General features: G+C 30.2%; 1 protein-coding gene across 8 annotated transcripts; it reads left to right on the plus strand.

The window, feature by feature from the left end:
• Nucleotides 1–146: 146 nt before the first annotated feature.
• Nucleotides 147–19,877, plus strand: LOC107260824 (E3 ubiquitin-protein ligase CHFR). Of its 8 annotated transcripts, none has more exons than XR_007216614.1 (16): nt 147–313; nt 957–1,107; nt 1,840–1,937; nt 2,998–3,059; nt 3,163–3,254; nt 3,344–3,467; nt 5,514–5,600; nt 6,171–6,264; nt 7,513–7,620; nt 8,835–8,935; nt 11,810–11,875; nt 11,954–12,041; nt 12,281–12,341; nt 13,519–13,662; nt 17,279–17,342; nt 19,433–19,877. XR_007216614.1 is itself a non-coding variant. In XM_015715572.3 (15 exons), the coding sequence occupies exons 1-15, from the start codon at nt 253–255 to the stop codon at nt 19,453–19,455; spliced, it is 1,308 nt and encodes a 435-aa protein (XP_015571058.2). In that variant the 5' UTR covers nt 147–252; the 3' UTR covers nt 19,456–19,877. The 8 variants fall into 8 exon arrangements, 6 of the variants coding, with proteins under 6 accessions (XP_015571058.2, XP_015571060.2, XP_048232505.1 ...); XR_007216615.1 differs by having other exon boundaries at nt 19,430–19,505; XM_015715572.3 differs by lacking the exon at nt 13,519–13,662 and having other exon boundaries at nt 19,405–19,877.
• The last annotated feature ends 1,214 nt before the right edge of the window (nt 19,878–21,091 follow it).

A 21,091-nucleotide genomic window follows, 5' to 3' on the forward strand; every position in this document is an offset into this window, starting at 1 on the left:
CAATTAAAATAATATTTTAAAATAGATGTATTATTTTTATTAAAATATTTTAGAAGGTTAAATTTAAGTAGATTTTTTCAATTTCTAAATTAATACATATAAAAATTATATGCCAAAAAATTATATATGAATCCAATCATTACCGTGTGCGACGCATGCGGAAAAACACTAGAATGCATAAATATGTATAACTGAAAGCCAAAGTGACGCGGTCTCCGCTACTCTCTTAGAACACGAACTCTGTGAAAAATCATGGAAGTTGGTGAAAGCTCTGCTGTCAATTCCTCTTCCGATATAATCTGGGCCAAGCTAGGTATCATTTCCCACTCCACCCCTCCCCTTCCCCCCTTTTTCTTTCGTACTTTTTATTTTCTTGGTTTCAGGTGGTCTTTTTCATGCCAAGAACTAGTCTTGGAACAACAGCTGTTAAAATTTTCTTTGAAGCCAAATTGAAATGAAATGAAGCAAGAAATTTGCGTTTTAATGTGATATAATGAAATTCAGTTTCTACAGATATGTACTTTTTTCATGCATGGTTGTAGGAACTTGAATTTTTAATGAAATTTTTATCTAAATGAAATTAAAGTTGTTTTCTTTTTGACATTCCTTTTAGTGAATCCTAATGGCTTTTACATTCTGAGTAGCTGCTGTTGGCATGTCGTGGATGCTATTACTACTGTATTTATACTTGTGAGTTTTGGTAGTGAAAGCATCCAAAATTTTCAGTTACTATCTTCTTTTATTGAACCCATATTGAATTTACAAGGTTTGACAGTCAACCGTGGTATTAGCCATGTTTTAAAGATCTGTTGGTTTTCTAAATTTAGATTCTTTGCTTTGGAAGTTACATCATGTGATAGCAATGGTTTGATGGGATTGATTACAGTCTGCAAATCTTTTACATGGAACATTTTACCAAGATGTTGATTTTTGATTGATATTTTTCTTCGTTGCAGTACCATCTGACTCAAGATCCTCTGACATTGAAATAAGGTCAAATGAAGCATTAATCTGCTCAGCGATCACCTCATCTTCTCTTGAAAGGCAGGAATGGTGCAAATTGACGAGGAACTCAGATCAACGTTCTGCCACAATGCAAAATACAAGGTCTTTTTTACTTCTCATAGATGTGGTTTTCATTGTAAACAACTATGCGCGAAATTTTATTCATCAACTTTTCTACATATAGTATCCCTCTTTTCCAAATAATGGAAGGTTGGATGGTTATAGCATTGAGCAAAATCTGAACAGCCAGTGTTCAGTGGATGAAAAACATCTTTGTATAAGCTCTTATTGTTATGAAGTATGAATCATCTTATTTATCTGAGTAATGCACTTTGTTCATTCTTATTGTTTCACAACATGAAGGATCAATTTTATTTATCCTTTTCTTGATATCTCAGTAATCTTTGGAATTAACTTAATTAATTATTGGGCCATGAGGATTGAACTTTTAGGGTAAAGACATCTAAATGAAGAGAATAAATGTGCTATCTTAAGAAGCTTCTCTATATGTTTTTCATCTGACAATTTGTCTAGTTTCTTTTGTTCCCTCTATATTTTATCACTTGTTTTTTTTTTTATCCTTCTTGGTATATGATGTCTCAACTCTAGACATTGCATGCATTTTCAATTTTCATTTGAAATGTTATGAAAGTTTTTTTCTTTTTCATTCTTAAAAAAAGAAAATCTTGTTGGCATAAATTAGTTATTTCACAATTAGTATGCTATTACTCTTACACATATCAAACAGTTACATTGATTTTTAGTCAATAGAAGACACCATAACTCCTCTCATTTTCTTCTAACTTATTTACTAATTTATTTTATGTGATGTAGTTCAAATGCAATACTTGTTGATGAGGCTGTTGTCCATAGTCAAGATGATATTATAATCAATTGTGGAAGTGAAATTATACCTGGCCCTGAAAAAGAAGGTCAGCATTTTTATATTCTTCGTCTTGAGGATTAATACACTTTAAGTACTCATGCTTTCTGCAAGAACTCTATCTATGCGTCACTCTTCCAGGTGTTTCTTTATATCTTACTGAAAACTCTTGAATTTAAAGTTTAATTTCTGTCCTTTTGTGTGTAAATTTTCTTGAATCAGTAGCACTAACTGGTGCAGATGTGTGATGCCAGAATGATAATGGTTCTTAACAATTATCCATTCGTTTTATAAGTATTGCTAGTGTTGGACCTTGACATAGATAAATACTTTATTAATTAGTTCCTATTTTCTTCCCTGTATTTCTTTTCCCTTCTGCTTGTAACAAAGAGAAGTTGTTAAATTGATTCAGAAACAGAATATTCAAGCTTCAACTTACTATGATAAGATATTTGATGATTAGTGACTGTACCATATGAGCCAGATCTGTTTTAGACTTAAGTCTGAAGGGCATCAACAGTCTGTAAAGTGTTGACTACTTAGAAAATATTAGTAGCATAGGAACTTATAAACTCAAAGTAATTCTGAACCTTTAAGCATTGAACTGCTATAACTAGTTCCACTTCTGTCGGGATTTGAACTTCTAAAGGAAAGTAAAAGTATTTTGCTTCCTGGTTCAAAAAGGACTCGAAATAGAAAAGCTAAACATGCAAAGTTAATTCCTCAAGACATCGGAACTGGATGGTTCAAGCAAAGCTGGGGCATTAAAAAGTACCTTTGTAGCCTGAAAGCAAGGGAAACCAAAGATAAGCTCTGGCAATAACATTTATGCATGGTCGCCTTACTTGATAATAGTCTATCTAGATCATGATCCTTAAATTCCATCTGTGGCCACATTCTGAGTGAGTTGATTTGGTACAATTGACAATTTGGGGACATTCTGAGTGAGTTGATTTGGTACAATTGACAATTTGGGGAGGCTTGAAATCTGTTTTCCAGAGTGCTAATAAGTCACAAACTTAATTTTTCCTTTTTCTTTTTTCTGATAAAGAAATTTCTGAATTTATTCTTTCTTCTCAACCATGGTACCAAACTGTTTATATTTGTAGGTTATTTGAGTTATAGATTTAAAGTAATGCCTCCTCCAAAATCCTGCGCGAGGCAATTAAAGGTAAATAGTTATGTTGGCAATATTTGAACACATACTTTCTCTGCCATTACTATCTGCAGGCATGGTTATCCTTTTCTGCTATTTACTTTTTTTTCTTCGTCAGGTCTGTATAGATGCTGATCATGCAAAATGTAGTATTTGCTTAAACATTTGGCATGACGTTGTTACTGTTGCTCCTTGCCTTCATAACTTCTGGTATGTGGATTATTTTGTATTGTATTTTGTTCCCATAATATTATTGCTGTTTCTATGTGTTGATCCCCTTTATATTCTCTGTAATACAGCAATGGGTGCTTCTCAGAGTGGTTAAGGAGATCAGTCGAGAAACATTCGACTGTGCTTTGCCCTCATTGTAGGGCAGTTGTACAATTTGTTGGTAGAAATCACTTCCTGCATAGTATTGAGGAGGTAATAGCTTAGGTTTTATTAAGTTCCTTCTGTAATGCTTGTCATTGTGATCATTTGGTATATTGTACATACATTTGTGTGCAAACATGTAAAAATTCTCCACTTCTCATTTTTGTATGTGGATGCTGCATTAATTTTAATTACTTTCTTGGTTACAAATGTGTGATTCTTTTGTTACTTGAACATAATAAACTATCTTTTATTGCTTTTTTATAATATTTAGGACTAATTGCAAAAATAATCACTACCTTTAGTGTTTTTTGCGTATTTAATATGATTTTTTAGTCTTTGGCAATATCAGCACGAGCTTTATATTTTTTGCAATTTAAAGCATTGGCTGAAAAATTGAATATAATCTTGCTGATGTGGCGCTGGAGTTGGCTTAAGTACTCCATGTATATGCCACGTCAAGAATCTTACCTTTACTTAATTGCAAATACACTCACGAACTTTGATTGTTTTTTTTCTTTTTGCAATTTTATCACGATTTCTTAATTTTGGAAAATTAGTATACAAATTTAAACATTTAATTATTTAAGATATAATTCAATTAGAATAAGTAAATAATAAATTTAATTACAATAAAAAAATTAAAATTAAAATATTTAGTAATTAATATAAAATTTAATTGCAATAAGAAAGCTATGTATTTAATTAGAATAAAATAAGAGCTTTTGCCCTTGGAATTAGAGGTCTCAATTTTAAGACCTCCCTCCACCTACTGTGAGTTTTATCTTTCATAGAGTAGCTAGACAAGGTATGAGACCCCATTGAAACTCACCTGAAAAAGATCTCATACTCTACTAACACTAATAATTAGCATATATTAACCATATTTTTAAAAAAGTTAAAATAAAATTGTAAAAAGTATATATTCATATCATATGAAGAGAATAATTAAATTTTAGATTATGTTAATTAAGTATTAGCTATGCAAAATCTTCATATAAATATTGGCTAATTATAATATCATAAATTTTAAATCATAAGAATTTATTGTAGAACCTACTTATGCTTTGTAAATTTATAATTGATTAATATTAATATTAAAATCATGTTTATTATTTTTCAAAAATTTTAGTAATTTAAAAATTTAAAATATTTATTACCATTTACCCCTTTTATTTATTATTTACTATATTTTTATTTTAATTAAATGCATAACTTCCTTATTGCAATTAAATTTTATATTCAATTACTAAAGATTTTAATTTTATTTTTTTGTCTTATTGTAATTAAATTTGCTATTTACTAATAATTGAATTGAATAATCGTATAAATTAAAAAGTCATGATAAAATTGCAAAAAAAGCAAAGTACGTGATTTTCTTTGCAATTAAGTAAAGGTGGGTTTTTAATGTGGCATCTATATGGAGTAGCTGATCCAACTTTGGCGCCATGTTAGGGAGATTATACTGCATTTTTCAACCGGCGCTTTGAATTGCAAAAATTGTGAAGTTCATGCTGAAATTGCCAAAACTAAAAAGTCATGTTAAATTCGCAAAAAGCGTTAAAGATCATGAATCTTTTTGCAATTAGCCCTAATATTTATCTGAGTATCTATTCCATGTGCATTTTTCTTTGGCTTCTTTTCTGCCTCTTTTCCCCCTCTTAATGCTGTATCAATGCTAGTCTGACACTAATTAAAATGCTGCTGTGTAAATTGTATCTATAATATTACAATGTAATCGTGGATCTTTATTAATATCATGTTATTACCTTAAGCAATGCCAATAATATGATACGTTGAAGCAGTGCCATACCATTTGTAAAATATATGTGCTGCCAGTTTTATTTTCACATGAACTTTTTTGTATTGAAGTGCACTGATATCGTTTATTTCAAACCAATATTGGAAGGTTTCTGCTGTTCTTTGATTATTTGTATGTACTTGATCTTGTTGGCATGCTTCCATATACTTATTGTTTGTTTTTCTTGAACATATTTCTTTAATTGTTTAATTAGAAGATGACCTTGTCTTTTGTTGTATGGTTTTGGTTTTCTGAGAATTTCTCTTTTGTAATCATGGTGCTGCTTGTTTGTCTAGGATATACTACAAGCCGATTCTTCATTAAAACGATCAGATGAAGAAATTGCTCTTCTAGATTCTTGTGCGTCAGTAAGATCTAACCTTGTAAGTATTTAATTGTTTGGAACTTGTTTATAGGACAAGAATCTATATGATGTCTGGAGTTAGGAGCAAATTAAGCATGTTAGCGAAAGAAGTAGAGGCATGAATTTTTGGTTCACCTGGACTTATGTGACTTCATAATCTGTTAATGGTGTTGCAAAGTTGCATAAATTATTTCCCATGTTAGATTTATGTGCATACATTTTCTGTTTTGGCCTATACTATGGGAAAGAGACAATGAAGAGGATGTTATTTCGTTTTGCTCTTCTTCTTGCAACCAACATTAACACACTATCATCATATTACAAACTCTTGATTAATCATGTTAGTATGTGAAACTTGTTAAAGGTCCTGCATTAGTTTTTGCTTTAAATTACTATCGATTAATGGATTCCCTTTTGCACATTTTTTAATTCATTTTTAGTCTTGGTGCTCCAGTTGTTTTATGTCTTTGCTTGGTGTTTTATCTGTTTTTAGTAGCATAACATTGCATTCTTCTATGTGTTAGGTCTTTTGGAGAAGGAAAAAGAAAATCAAATCCTTGTTGCTTGATTTTTACTTGTGGTATATTAGGTTATTCAAAGTGGTAAGAAGTCCAATCGGAAGAGAGCACATTCAACATTGGATGTGGAAAATGATGGTGTGGAGTTCCCATGTCCTCAATGTGGTAAATTATCAGTTGGTTCCATTTTATTTGTTCTTCCAGCATTAATTTGTTTTAAATTACTGATCTAGGAATGAGATTACTGTTGCATCCATTTTTGATGTTGGGTTGTCAAGGGAAAATAATAAGCACTTATTATTGCATGCTTTTTTGAATTGCTAAACGCATCCATTATGCTCTCTTTTCATCACTACAATGACACCAGGTTCATTGACACTTATTCATGTCACTATCACTGCTGCCGCTGCCATAGCATTTGCCACCACCCATCGTCATCGACACCAATAAGGGAACTGTATCAACATCAGCACAAAATTTTCATTTCCCAAGATTTTGGATTAGCGGTTTCTGTCACAATCTTAGTCGTGTTGGTGGTCATGGTATCATGGTGTTATCAAAGTGTAAGGGTTGTCAGTAGGCGCTGTTCATAATTTTTAAAGAATTAGTTTGCAAGAAAAGGGGTATTTACTAATTAATTATATGTAGTGTAATGGATGTAATAGGAACCAAGAACAGCCTGTTTCACTTGTGATTCTTAAATGGTTGTCCAAAACAATTTGCAGCATAAGAATAGGCAAAAACAAGAAATTTTTGTGCTCCCACAGCAATTATTATTGATATTGGTGCTCCCATAGCCACCAGTATTGTGAATTTCATTTCTCCCTGCCCATCCCTGCAAAGAACACCACCGTCATTGCTTTTGCTGTTGTCGCCACTCATTGGCAAACACTTCGTCACTTTGGGCACTGGCACCATCATATTTAAAAGAATAATTGGAACTCAAATGTCTTGACCTATAAATGTTGCTTTACATCTCCATTTGTCAATGTTATCTCTTACTAATAAGCCTTAAATTTCTAAATGAAAAATGAAAACTGTAAACAGAAAATTTAAGCTGTCTTTTGCAAGTTAAAGGTCCATAAGATTATTGAAGTTGGTAAATGCATAAGTATCCATTCCAATTTATTTATGTGCTTTCAATGCTACTTATAAACAAGATTCATTGAGCTGTTTTTGTTCTATCATTGTTCTTGTTTGCTAATTTTGAGCTACTTGCTGTCATGCAAATTTTCTTTTTCTTTTTCCTTGTTTTTTCTTCTAATTTTACTCTTAAAGATGTGGGTGTGAAGTTATTATTTTCTGATTTTGAATACTTGGTTAAGTGAAGTTCTATCTGCTTCATGTTTCTGACCTATGATTTCTTATTGCTTTTATCAATTTATTTGAACTGTTTTCATGTACGACACTCAGGTACAGAAATTAGCGGCTTTCGCTGCAGCCAGAACACGGTCCATTTGCAATGTCAATCTTGTGGAGGCATGATGCCTTCCAGAACAGAATTTGGTGTACCCCAACACTGTATGTGCCAGGCTTGTGTCTGTTTGTGGTTTAATTTTGGGTGCAGTCTTGACTTTTTTGATTGTGTAAACATGCTATTGGCTTTTTCTTTTTTTCTTTTTTGGTGTCTAAACTATTTTTTGTTCAATTAAGTGTTTGAACCTGCTAAAAATATATAATATGGCGTCTCTAACCGGTTTTACAGGTTAAAGTGCTTATATGTCTTATTTTGAATAATAAACTGATCTAAAATACATTCCTTTAAAATTATATCATAATCTCTTTCTTTTTTCTTTTTCTTTTTTCTTTTTTCTATCAATTTTCAGCACTATTTTTTTTTTAAATTTGTGTTTGTTTCTCAAGACTTCAAAAAAAGAAAAGAATAAATTCTTTTTATTTTCTCATTTATCCAAATAAGAAAATGAAAAAAGTTAAAATGCTATATTATATTTTTATTTTCTTGCTTTCACCTCCAAAAAATTAAAATTAAAATATTTTCTTTCACTTCAAAACAATAAGAGAGAGGGAGATATTAAGTTTTTTTAAAAAGAAAATAATTCTTAGAAATTTAAAATAATGAGTAAAATTTTCTTGAAAAATGAACAAAAAAAAAGAAAGTTTAATCTAACATCTTTAGATTTTTAGTGCTAAAAAAGGATTTAATAAAAAAATAGAAAGAAAAAAAAAAAGAAAGGGATAAGAAGAAATAAAAAAAATTGTTAGTAATGAAGAGTAAGAATATTTAGGTCATTTTGTGTGTAAAATAAGTTTAACTTATCATCTTAACCTGTAAAACTTGCAAGACACCATAATATACATAAATTAGCAGATTTAAACACTTGATTGAACAAAAGATTAGTTCAAACACTGAAATAGAAAACATTAAAAGGATTAGACACTAAATTTGTAAATTCCTTAATAGTTTATACCCTAATTTTTCATATTTGTATCTGTTTCTCCGATGAATCTCTTTCCGTGTCTTTGTCTCTTGGTTTTAATGTAAAGATAGTTTCTTGAAAGTAGGCTAATGATATTTGCTTCTTTGTTGATTATGTTTCAAGTTGTGAATCCACTGTTCAGTGGTATAAGTCCATTTAAGTTGGAGACAGAATTAAAAAAGTATTTGGAATGGAAATGAATGCTTATGTTTAATTTTGAGCATTTTGAATTATAAAGCATTTATACCTTTGTCATCATTAAGATATAGTAAAGTAATTTCTTCCTTTTCCTTTTAGGTTTGGGATGTGATAGAGCATTTTGCAGTGCTTATTGGCATTCTCAAGGGGTTACCCGAAGCAACTCTCATTCTGTGTGCAGTCATGAGAATTTTAAACCAGTATGTTTCCGTTTCTGCATAGAGTTTCTTACCCTTCCTCACAGCCATGAAACTTCTTAATCAGTATCTGCTATTACTCTTGGGCTACTAATCTGTAGTTCCTGTAGGCCACAGAAAACAAACCTTAATGATGCAGCTAATTTACCCTCAGTATACTTTCATTTTGAGTTATAAAATCATTGAAATTCTGTTTGTCCAACCATATCCTTATATATACACAAGGAAATTTCGGTGCCGCCCTCATCTTCTCAGGTAATTTCTATTTGGAAGTCTATTCTTGCTAGCACATCACAGAATGTCTTGACTTTCGTGGAGCACTAACATTCCATTAGTTTAGCAGATAAGATTCTTGTACGTTGTATATTAAGAAGGTGTTCTTCAGTTAAGAGCTGAATCTGCTTGCATGATCAAGGATCTTAACCAGATGAAATGTCCTAAGTTGGCTTGGTTGTAATGGGATTTTGGTTGGTAGGTAAGGACCCTGTGATCGACAGAAACATTCCTGTGCTTTGCAGATCCACAGCTGTCTCATCTGCAAGGGAATGATATGGATGTTTCATTCTATACTTATTCTGTAGCAGTCCATTATCTTAGATACAGAAGAGGAAAGAGAGAAATAGCTGGAAAGAGATGTATATGCATACCTGTTATGCGCCTTTCTCTTCCTTTTTCCTCCTCCCTTTTCTGCTTTCTAGAAACTAAAATATTAGCTCATTTTAGAAGAACCAATGAGCCACTTAGTCAAACCATACTAGTACGTCTTCATTTGAAGTGGTATTTAGGCTACATTTTAGCTTTTATGTTCTTAAACGAAAAAGAGCTACCAGTTATTTTTATATATAAAAGATATTATTCCTTAGAAAGTTTTCTTAGACGTGGATATCAATTCTAAATATTCTTGTCTTTTGGTTTTTATGATTTAATGGTTGATTAAACTTTGTTATTTCCATTATAGAATTATTTGCCACTATTATTCAATTTTGACTAGACATTCTTAATTTATTTTAGATTTGAAAGTATTAATATAGGCCACATTCTCAAATCCTAGTGAGCGTTTTTCTGAAGTCCTATTTGGCTAGGTTTTACCTATATATATAATTATCTTTTTTCTTCCAAAATTATCTTATGGTTTTCTTTTTCCATTTTTGTGATGTAGATATTCAATTTTAAACATTTCCACTAAATAAATTATGTCTCTACTAATTAATTACAAATTAATTTAGTCATTTTGCTTACTGGAAGGAAAAAGGTCATGGTAGCCCCAGCTTACTACAATTAGATAAAGGCTGTTATGCCCCAAAATTGGGACCTCTAATAATTTTGTTATTTACACTTCTTAAAAATGTTACTAGTCTCTTGAACACTAGTTGGCTTTGGTGATTCTAAAGTTGCAGATTATGGAGACTAAATATAGCACAAGGGTCCTTATTGGTGCTAAATATTGCTTTTCATTTTTAGATTTTGAAGTGGAGATGATAATAGAGTTCACTTTAGGTAGGAATTAGGGAATGACAACCGCAGCTTTTTCTGGAAGCCTTTATGATGTGGGTTCCTATAAAAATTCTTTGATTTATAACTTACCATGGTGCATGAAAATGTTAGCTGGAATCCTTCTCTCATATTTTCCTGTCTTTTCGCAAACATCCATAAGAATATGCATCAATTGGAAGTTGGTGATAGTTTTAGGCAATAGTTTAATGAGCAGAGAAACGTTTAAGTGAGGCTGTTTGCATGAGAGTTGATAGTCATAAATAGAGGGCATGGCTTTCATTTGGAAGGAAATTGTAGAAGATGAATTCACCACAAATGACACTCTGTGTCTGTTTTTATTTTTTGAAAAAAGAAAAGTGTAGAACTGTAAAAGAGAAGCTAATTTTGAATTGTGGACTGTGACGTCTTTCTCGTGCTGAACAGGGTTACTTCTTGGGATTATAAATCAGTTGTCAAAAGGCTGATATTGATATTAATAGTCATTAGTGAGGTTATTTCATTCTTCAAATCAAATGACATTCTATTAAAGTATCAAATGTGTCGGGATATGCAAAACGATAATACAACCTTTTTCTTTGTTAAATTGGCAGATGAATAGTAATTCTTTTTCTTTTTGTTTATGGTCCTCCTTTTGTATGCACCCTGTTGTATATGAGTGCTTTTCCTATAGGTTCTCCATCCACAACACAATAATTTTCAGGTTAGAATTTCTTTATGTTTTGTTGATATTTCTTTTATTTATCAAATTTCAGGAGCTCTTTTCCAATTTTCTGCAGCATCTGTTAATAGCTTTATAATGAAGTGTCAATCCTTGTCATTAATCTAACTCATATATATCTTCATATACCTCTAACAGTTCTTTTTTGTTCTCCAGACAGAAATTTATTTTCTTCTCCTACATCAGTTTCCTTTAAATGTTTGCCCATAGTTACACTATAAGTTTGTTATTTCTATCCCTCCTCCACCATGCTCTTTTTCATTCTTTATTTTTCCCCTTTTTCTTCGAGTGTTTCCACTCTCCAAATTGTCTGCATGTGGATGATGTTTATTGACTGAATTCATTATATATATTGTCAATATGAAGCTTATTATATAATGATTGTTTCTCCAACATTTTTAAAGATTATTGTTTGGCTGTTGAACAAGTCTTCTCGACATCTTATAGTTACATTTTTGGCATTTTATTTGTTTATTAGTTTTTTTAACTAATGATGTATGGTTAACAACTTTAGCTCTATTATGCTTGTCATTGTGTTTCATATTTGGGCTTTTGTAGTGTTTGATATTGAAAAATGTTAGTGCTCAAAAACTTTCTGATATTCACTTTCTTAATACGTCAAGTTTGTGAAAATTGTTCAAAGATCATAATATTATGCTTTGCAGATTTCTCGACGCAATATCTTGCAGATTCCATTTGTGGCACATGAAAAGAATCGGCATGAACAAGATGTATGATGTCTGTAATTCTAATATTTCTTATTGTAGTTCTTTTACTTTTAAATTCCGATTAATGCTAGTGTTTTATAGATCACTGAGAGGTGTATTAGACAAATGGGAAAAACACTGCAGGATGTTATATCGGATTGGATTGGAAAGTTCAACAACAGAGAAATTGGTGAGTTCTTAGTTGTTTAGCTTAGTTTAAAATGTAAAAATGGACTTGATTAGGTCCATGTCATGTTCTATTTATGCTATCACCAATGTCTATGCACTTCTCTTTCTTAGTATTAGGTTTCGCCCAATATTTATTTTTGTACTTTGGCATGATTATTTCTCTTGAACTATGCCTACGGAAGAAAGTATCCTCTTTTTTTTTTTTTTCCAAATAAAAATATTTGTAATTTTTGATTGCAGATCGTACAAGGTTGCCATTGAATCACGCTGAGATGATAAATGCAGGAACACATGTTTGCAAGTATGGATTTTTTTTTTTCTTTTTCCTTTCAGTTACTTTTCTATAGGCAGTGCATTACCTCCAATTTAATCTATATTCTACAAGACAATTTTAAAATGTAACAAAAGTTCCAATTCTTTGAAAACATAAAAGGATTGAGGTTAAAAGATATCTAATCTTAGATTTCGAAGTTCTTTATGAACGTACACTGCTAAATTGGCATTAATTCATTCCTATCTCACACCCATGAAAATCACCTTTGAAATACCCTATGGCAACCAAGAGAAGGAAAAGGGAGGGTTGGGGTTGAATTGGTTATTTATAAAAATCAATATCAATTTAAAAACTTTTGCTTAAGTATTAAAAAAATTTTAGCGGAAACAATTAATCAAAGTAATTGAGTAATTCTTAATATAAAATGCAATAACAATTAACAACATATAAACAAGCATAATCATAAATAAATATGAGAATGTAGAGGAGAGGGATTCAAGTGCAAGACTTCTAGTTGTTTGGCCAACTCCTTGCCTACATCAACTCTTTAAGTTTCATTTGAGATTTCCACTATCAATGATTCTTCTGGGTGCAAGATTAATACAAGTGCTCCGAAGCTCACACTTGAAACTTCTTTAAAGTGTTCTAGCGGCCAACATTTAAATTCTAGTGTTTTTTTTATGGCTACCACTCAAACCTTTACAATATACCAAATTTTCTAACTCTTCTTACCCAAGAAGTGTTTAGACAGTATTAAAAGGTTTTCCTAAACAACCCATTCAAGATTCAATTTTGAATGTTGTTAGAAAGATGTTTTAATGAATTTACAAGAAAAACCCAACTCACTCTCTATAAATAAGTCAAATAACAAAAGTAGAGTGAATTTACTACCCTCCATAAAGAGTTTCAATCCTAAGAATGAAGAAGAGGGTTTAATAATGATTTAGTCTCACGTTGATGTTTGAAAATGTTTCTTACATGTAAATGCACTTTTGAGCTCAAGAACTTTTGAATTCCATGTTCCAATTGAGTTTTTATTACCCAAAACAAGAACTAGCCATTATTCCCTTTAAATGATGAAGTTATAGCTTGTTAAAGGGTGTAACGACTGTGATATAGATGTCACAAGCATGAAGGATGCAATGACTATTTTTCTCATTCACGGCTATGAAAACTGATTTTAGAGTTGTTGTGGCCGTGACAGATCCTTCATGGGTGTGAGACATCGGTTCGTGGTTGTGATGCAAGTCGCGAATGTTTCTGCTAATTTTCTGCTCTATTTTCATGGGCGCAACATTATATGTCGTGGACATGACTGCTTCAAAATTTGAAATTTTGAGCTATACAGGTCCAAATGATGAACCTTTTTCTTTTGAAACTTTCATCCATCTATAACTTTGTAGAAGCACTAAACAAAGATGTTATTAGTAATAACTAGCAATTCGCTTGTGCTAATGTACAATTATTGATAATCTTTTGATCTAAATTTTTAGTTTTAAAATATCTTATTTTGATTTTAAATATATTATATTATAAGAAAATAATTGTATTTAGCAATTATTTTATTTTAATAAGCATTTCATATTATTATTTTACTTTAATAACTTTTAAATTTAATTATTATAAAAAATAATAAAAGAACATAATAGATATATAGTAAATTAGTGGCATTATATAATTACTAATTATTTTATTATATTTAGCTATCATTTTATTTTGATAAGTACTTAGTAATATTATTTTGTTTGATTAGCATTTAATATTATAATTTATTAATGTTATCATTTTATTTGATTAGTATTTAATATCATAATAGATTATTATATAACTACATCAAAGCTACATATATTTTTATATTGAAACTCTACATAATGTGGCTTTATAGAATATTGCCAAGTGGAGTCTCATGGGAAAACTTAGCCTATTTTATTTATATTATATATTATAGATGTTTCACATTATCAAAATCACATAAGAGACCTTGGGATCAACAACCTTTATGCCTACTAAACCTCATGATAGAACAACCAAACAAGTTGTTGGGTACAAAGAGAACATAAGAGAAACTAAACCAGACCAAGGTGTTTATTTGACCAATAATGCCAATTTGCTTGGGTCTTACCTTTATAGTCATAAAATGAACCACATAACAAAGGCCCCAACAAGGTCTAAACCAACATAAGTTATCTAATTTATGTTTATAAAGCTTCAATCAGGTGGATATGGTGAGAACTTATAAAAGAGTCTAGGGGATTTTAATTTTAGACCATAGAGACTAACAATTTTGATAGATCATCACCTGAAAAATCTAGGACATGAATTGAGAAAGGAAATGAATATAGTAGGAATGGGGAATGGAAGGCAAGAATTTGTTTTAGAGGGAGAGTATGGACACAAGTATAAAGGAGGAAAGGTCTTGCTATTGCAAAAACGATGACAGGTGGCCAAAACGATATTGTGTGTGTCAGAAAACGTAGCTAGTACGAATTTAATAAGAAGAAAGGAAAGGAAAGGTCTGAAAGGGGCAAGAGGAGATTAATTTTAAACATAGTTATCTTTTGAGACGGATGGTAGATCATAGAGAGAGGGGCAGGTATACTTTTCAAGAGGAGAGGGGTAACCTAACATGTAGAAGTATGAGTTCGCCTGTGGGCTTATTCTTATGTCCTTCAATATAGGGGGTATAAATATTATGAAAAGAACTCTACAAGTGGTGGATTTATTCTGGTGCATTCAAACACTGGTCCTGCCTCAGCTCTAACAAATTCTGAGTTTCTTTGAAACTTTTTTGGACTTGATAATAAAGTAGAAATAATTCAGGTCAATCGGGAAAGATCTAGGTTGACTTCCCGGAGATTGAATTCTCAGAAAATCTTTGACAGTTATGCATAAATTTTTATTGACAGTATGTTATCTAGGATTCTCTTTATACTGGTAAAGAAATGGTAGGTTAGGTCAATTTTGTGTTTAGTTAATGAGGTTTTTATAGATTCATTAGGTGCAACTATTGCTGATATCCTTGTTAGTTCTATCACCATGATTGCCTTCATTATTACTAGTTTTCCATGTACATACTTCAAATGTGACTTGTTATGGTTTTCTAACTCTTATATCTTGAATTTAAAATTTCTAAAAATTTAAAGATTAATTATAATAGAATATGATATATAGTTTGGTATTTGAAATGTCACTGTTTTTTTAATACTTTAGGTGTATTATAATCGTATTTAAATAAATATTTTATACTTATAGATTTCTCAAATGCAGCATATAGTCTAATGATTTTGGTTGGTTCTCCCCTGTTTATAGCCTCAAGTAATATAAATCACATCCTATTAGACTCAAGAAAAGAAAAGGAGGAAGATTCACAATGCTCGCATAGTTGACCATCTATCATGTATAATTAATTTAAGGATTCCTTATATAGTACATCATTGCTGGTCTGTTTACATTTAGAGTTTAAGATTTAGGGTTGAGTCCTTAATCTTTACAATTGCTTCACAATCATTTAATATAGTTCTAGATATTTCTTTGATTTTGGAAATCCCCAAAGTCTTTCTTCATCTTCATTCAGAAAATTATTATTTTGAGAAAATCTCACCTTATTGCATCACCTAATTCTTGATTTCTTTTTGTCTCAAATCTCACCTTCCATCTCTCATCAACATGACCAACAGAAGAAATTTTATGTACTCTTATTACCAAAATGTCAGATAGTGGAGTTACTTGAATTAATTTACCATTGAATTATATATGCTTGCAAAATAATTGAATAATAATCTTATTATTAAATTATAATTTTTTTTGAAAGACTTTTTGTTGGTTTATTTGTGAACAATATATCAATTAATATATTCACCATAAATCTATTCCGTGCTTTTTATGGTGAATATATAATTAATAATTATTTTTATCAAGCAATGACATTTTTTCATTTATTCTCTCTTTATTCTATTCAAATTGTACAATATAATTAGAACTAATTTTATAATTAGTCCTTATCCTAAAACAATTTATATTTAAAATAAATTAAAATTTGGTGATCTATTATAGATTTCGATTTTTCCTTAAACATAGATAACTTATTTTGTAAGTAAATAATGATTCTTTATCTTAAAAAATAACATATTAATACAATTAATATATCAAATACAATAATGCCTATTTCAATATAATTTTTTTATTTATTATTTTATTAGAGACTTCTGTTGTAAGACTCTAATTTACAAACTCCTTGAAATAATCAAAGTAATGTATCTGGATACATACTGATTTAAATAAAAATGCAAACTTTGTTGGGAAAGCAATAGAGAGTGAAATGCAACTTAACAGTACATTAAGTCCTATTCTCCCCCTGGATCAATCATGGGCTTAAAAAGAATCCAATATTAGCCCCACTTTGGAACCATAAACAATTAGATTATTAGTGGAAAAATTTCCAAAGGTGTACATACAAAACAAAGATAAGAAAGAAGAACAAAAAAAGTGTCTTTTAGGATTAAAAAGGCAAGATGGAGTGTACACATGCTAATTTGATTAAGCAATGGCCATTAAATATTCTAAGTTGCAAAGGACATAGCAACAAACACACTATTTGTTTGTTTTATAATTTTTTTTCGCTTTATCAATGTTTATGTTTATATACAGTATAGACAAATTTATTTTATGTAACATTCCTTTTCTTTTTTCTTATTAAAAAATGATTTCTTTTTCTAAAAAATATCATACTAATTATAATATTAACATTAATTTATATAAATTTAATAATATATTAATTACTAAATTACCAGAGTAACCTCATATTTCAATAATGATTAATAAGAATTTAACACAGGTTTCTTAGTAAATTTGTCTTTCCCCCTCCCTATTCATACTTTCATATATATATATATATATATATATATATATATATTATAGATTGTAGGTAATATTATTAATTTGTTAGTCCTCTATTCTTGATGCAGTGATTGTTATGACAAATTGGTCTCCTTTCTCTTATACTGGTTTCGGATTTCAATTCCTAAAGATGTAAGTCTTCTTAGTTTCAAGAAATCAAGTTGAAATTCCTCATGTTTCTGGTAAAATATTGCTTTTTCTAGTTTAATATGTGATCTTTATATGCTAAACTGGAAAATCAGGTGAGAGGTGCATGTCAGAAGTTAATGTCGGTTATCCTGTCCTAGCCCTCTCCCTTTAGTAACGGAGTTTCATTATTATACCAATGAAAGCACTTCGTAAGTAAAAATTTGCGATATAGTTTGTCCTTTAGGAGTTATAACTCTTAATAAAAAAACGGGGTAATAACTGAAATTTTGGAGAGAGTAATGCAATCTGATGGGACCTTTGAAAGAAAGTCATTGATAATGAACAGATGTACAACTATCGTATTGCATAATTTTTATACAATGGCAATGCTTGGTCCATAAACTGTTCTGGCATGCGGCCATGAAAAGACCAGGATCGTTTTCTTCTTCCTCGCCGTCTCCTTCTACTGCTTTTGCTTCAGAGTTTAGGAATCCATTGTGTTCCTTTTTTGGCTATGGTATGGTCCTTGGAACAAAAAATTTCTTTAGTCAGTCATGAAAGAGGATTGGACGGACACTATTGCTGTCATAATTGACAGTTAAGAATTATTTAGTATTTGAAGCTTTATATAATGCACTCGTAGTTTCTACAAACATGACATTTTTTTTCCTTTCCATTTTCTCCATTTCTTTTTGAAGTACACTCCACCCACCACCTTGGTTTTGGACCATCTGATGCATTCTTGTCCTAATGTGCCTCTGATTCAACTTGAAATTAACACTTGTGCACCTTGACTTAATCTGGTTTTCGTTGGTTCCCTCCTTTGTCCTTTATTCTTCAACAATATGGGATGCATAATGGCTATGAATATGGTTGGCCGAATAGAAGAGGCTAGTAATAGATTAGCTATTCTTCAAGAGTGGGTAAATTCAGTACAGAAATATGTTTATTCTTGTTCCATTGTTTGGTTCATGAGTATAGTGTGCATATTAAGCAAATATTAGTCCAAAAAGAGACCATAATATCCCTGCTTAATTTTTCTAGTATTATTGTAGCAACCAGCTTTTGTAATATGAGTCTTAGCAATTTCCATTGAAATACAATTAAAATAACAAGATAAACACATAGTATAAATCAAGGATGGATCTAGCATGGGGTTAGTGGGGCACTTACCTCCACTACCCTAAAAGATTTTTCTAATTACTTATTTACATGCGAAGTTCTAGTTTGCTCCATATCTAAAACTATTTTCTTAACAATTTAATTTGTTCTGACACTTAAATTATATAGATTGCTTAGAGACTGCATGGTTAATTTCAGATCTATTCAAAACTAATTAGTGTTTTATAAATTAAACTAACTAGATATTTAAATTAGAATAAAATTGTGAACTTTTATGTAATTATTAATTTATTTCTGTTTGATGTGACCTTATGGGCTTAATACTTAAAATTAAATAAAATTCTCATGAATGTGATGGGTCTTGTACATATTGTATATACTATAAAAATCTTGATTTAGTTAGATTATTTAAAATAAAGATTAAAGTTAAATAATGAAATCTTACACACAAGGCAGCACACACACAGATATATATATATATATATATATATATATATATATATATATTACATATCTTGCTATCTTCTGTCTTTGATATATCTAATTTTGGATGTAATAATAATAGAGTATTCATATTATATCAATTTTGTACCAATATTTCTTGCATCACCCTCATTATTATGAAACTAAAATATTAACTTCACGAGCATAATCTTAATGTGATGGGATGGTTTTCCAAAATCTTTTTTTTTTTTTTCAAAACTCAATTTTAGATGTCCTTTAAACTTAATAGTATTAGTGAAATATTTTTCCCACTATCAAAGAAATTCTGCTTATATTCATGGAATGGTAGTATAGTATGTCTTTTCCTTATTGGATTTTTTATTTTTTTTATTAGATTACGATTTCTGATGTAAAAGGTCCGCAAGTGAGTGGCATTTGCAGTTCGCGTTGATAATTCTGATAATCTTTTTTTCTCCTTTTGTTTTCATCCGTTGTCGAGGTTGTATTTTACCTGCGTTTTTCAGTAGTTTGTACCACTGGAGGCACTTAGAAGGGAAGATTGTTGGTATGGACATGCATGTCGGACACAGCACCATAACGAAGAACATGCACGCAAAAGAAATCATGTCTGCCGCCCTACGAGGGGTAGGGATACATAGCATGGAGCTGGATAGACTGCCAAATTCTGATCTGCTGGGTAACTTTTGTGTTTGCTTTTGTACCATCTAATTGGTCATTTTGTACTTCGGGTATAATTTAATCGAAGTTTTGGTATTTAGCATGCCTGACTTGTGCAAGTTTCTGATGCAATTTGAGAAATATATGCTGACTGCATTTTGGAAACGAACCATGCCCAACTTAGATAAATTGATTCTGTAGGAAGATATATGTATAAATGCCAAGTTTAGCTAGACAAATTACTTGAAATGATCATGAATATAAGAAGGGAAATAGGAGAACATTTACCATTCATGTTTATGGTCAGATGCACATTTGCCCCTGAAGCTTTTTTACCCTTCATGTTTACAGTCAGATGCACATTTGTTCTTTAATGTCATTTACATTCCTCTAAGAACACTTGTTATTCTTGCTCTGATTCTGTTCTTTAGCCCTCCCAATTTTGATAAATTGTATTTGATATCAGTATCCGAAAATGCATCAAATTCTTTGAATCTATTAAAGAAGCATGACTTGCAAGGAAATCAAAAGGATTTTTGAAAATCGAACATTAAAAACAATAAAAGAATTTCCTTCAAACAATGCAATACACAAATTCGGTCAATCTCACATTATTCTTTTGTGATGTTTTCAGAATTAAAATCGAACATTAAATGAAAAGAATATTAAGATGTAAGAGTTTTGTTTTAATTTGACTCGATAAAATCGAGTATCAAGAAGCTCAGTTTTTTTTGGGTAGTATTTGTATTGATTTGGTTGAGATTGAGTTAAAATCGATAAATTAATATGATTGCAGCATGCAGGTAGTATCTTAAAGGATTTTAGTTGAATTTTGAAGTTAAGATTTAAAAGTTGCAAGTAAACATAGGATATATTTTCTATAAAAACGTAAGAAATGATAATTTTTTTTCTTTTGTGAAAATAGGAGTAAAATGTATATGTTATTAAAAAATTAGTAACATTTTAGAAAAATATTGTGAATCTTATTCCCTTTTAAGAATAATTTGTTTCATATTAATTTTCTTAAGAATCTAGCTTATGTTACATATATTCTAGTTTCTGTGCTCACTATAGAGCAGATTATTATATAACAACTTACATAAGTATTAATTATTATGTGTTGCACTTAATTAAATTTGCTATTGTAATTAGAGATGAATGTCAATTAAAAAAATAAAAAAATAAAAAAAATATAGTAAAATATAAAATTGAAAGATGGTAGGATTATAAAACATACACAATTGCAGCAATTCTTATCTTATTTTGGTACATATAAACTATTATTAAAATTAATTGTAAACATTATATATATAAAGAATTAAATTTAAAATAATATAAAAACTAAGATATCAGTCTTAAAATAACTAAATATTTAATTGAGATTGTTTAACTATACAACTAACTAATTTTTATGATACACAAAAGATATTCATATTGATATATGAATTTATAAATTAAACTATAAAATTAAACTTTTAATATAAGCAAGCAAAAAAAATACTAATAAG

The sequence above is a fragment of the Ricinus communis genome, chromosome 7 (genome assembly GCF_019578655.1).
Source record: "Ricinus communis isolate WT05 ecotype wild-type chromosome 7, ASM1957865v1, whole genome shotgun sequence".
NCBI classification, from domain to species: Eukaryota; Viridiplantae; Streptophyta; class Magnoliopsida; order Malpighiales; family Euphorbiaceae; genus Ricinus; species Ricinus communis.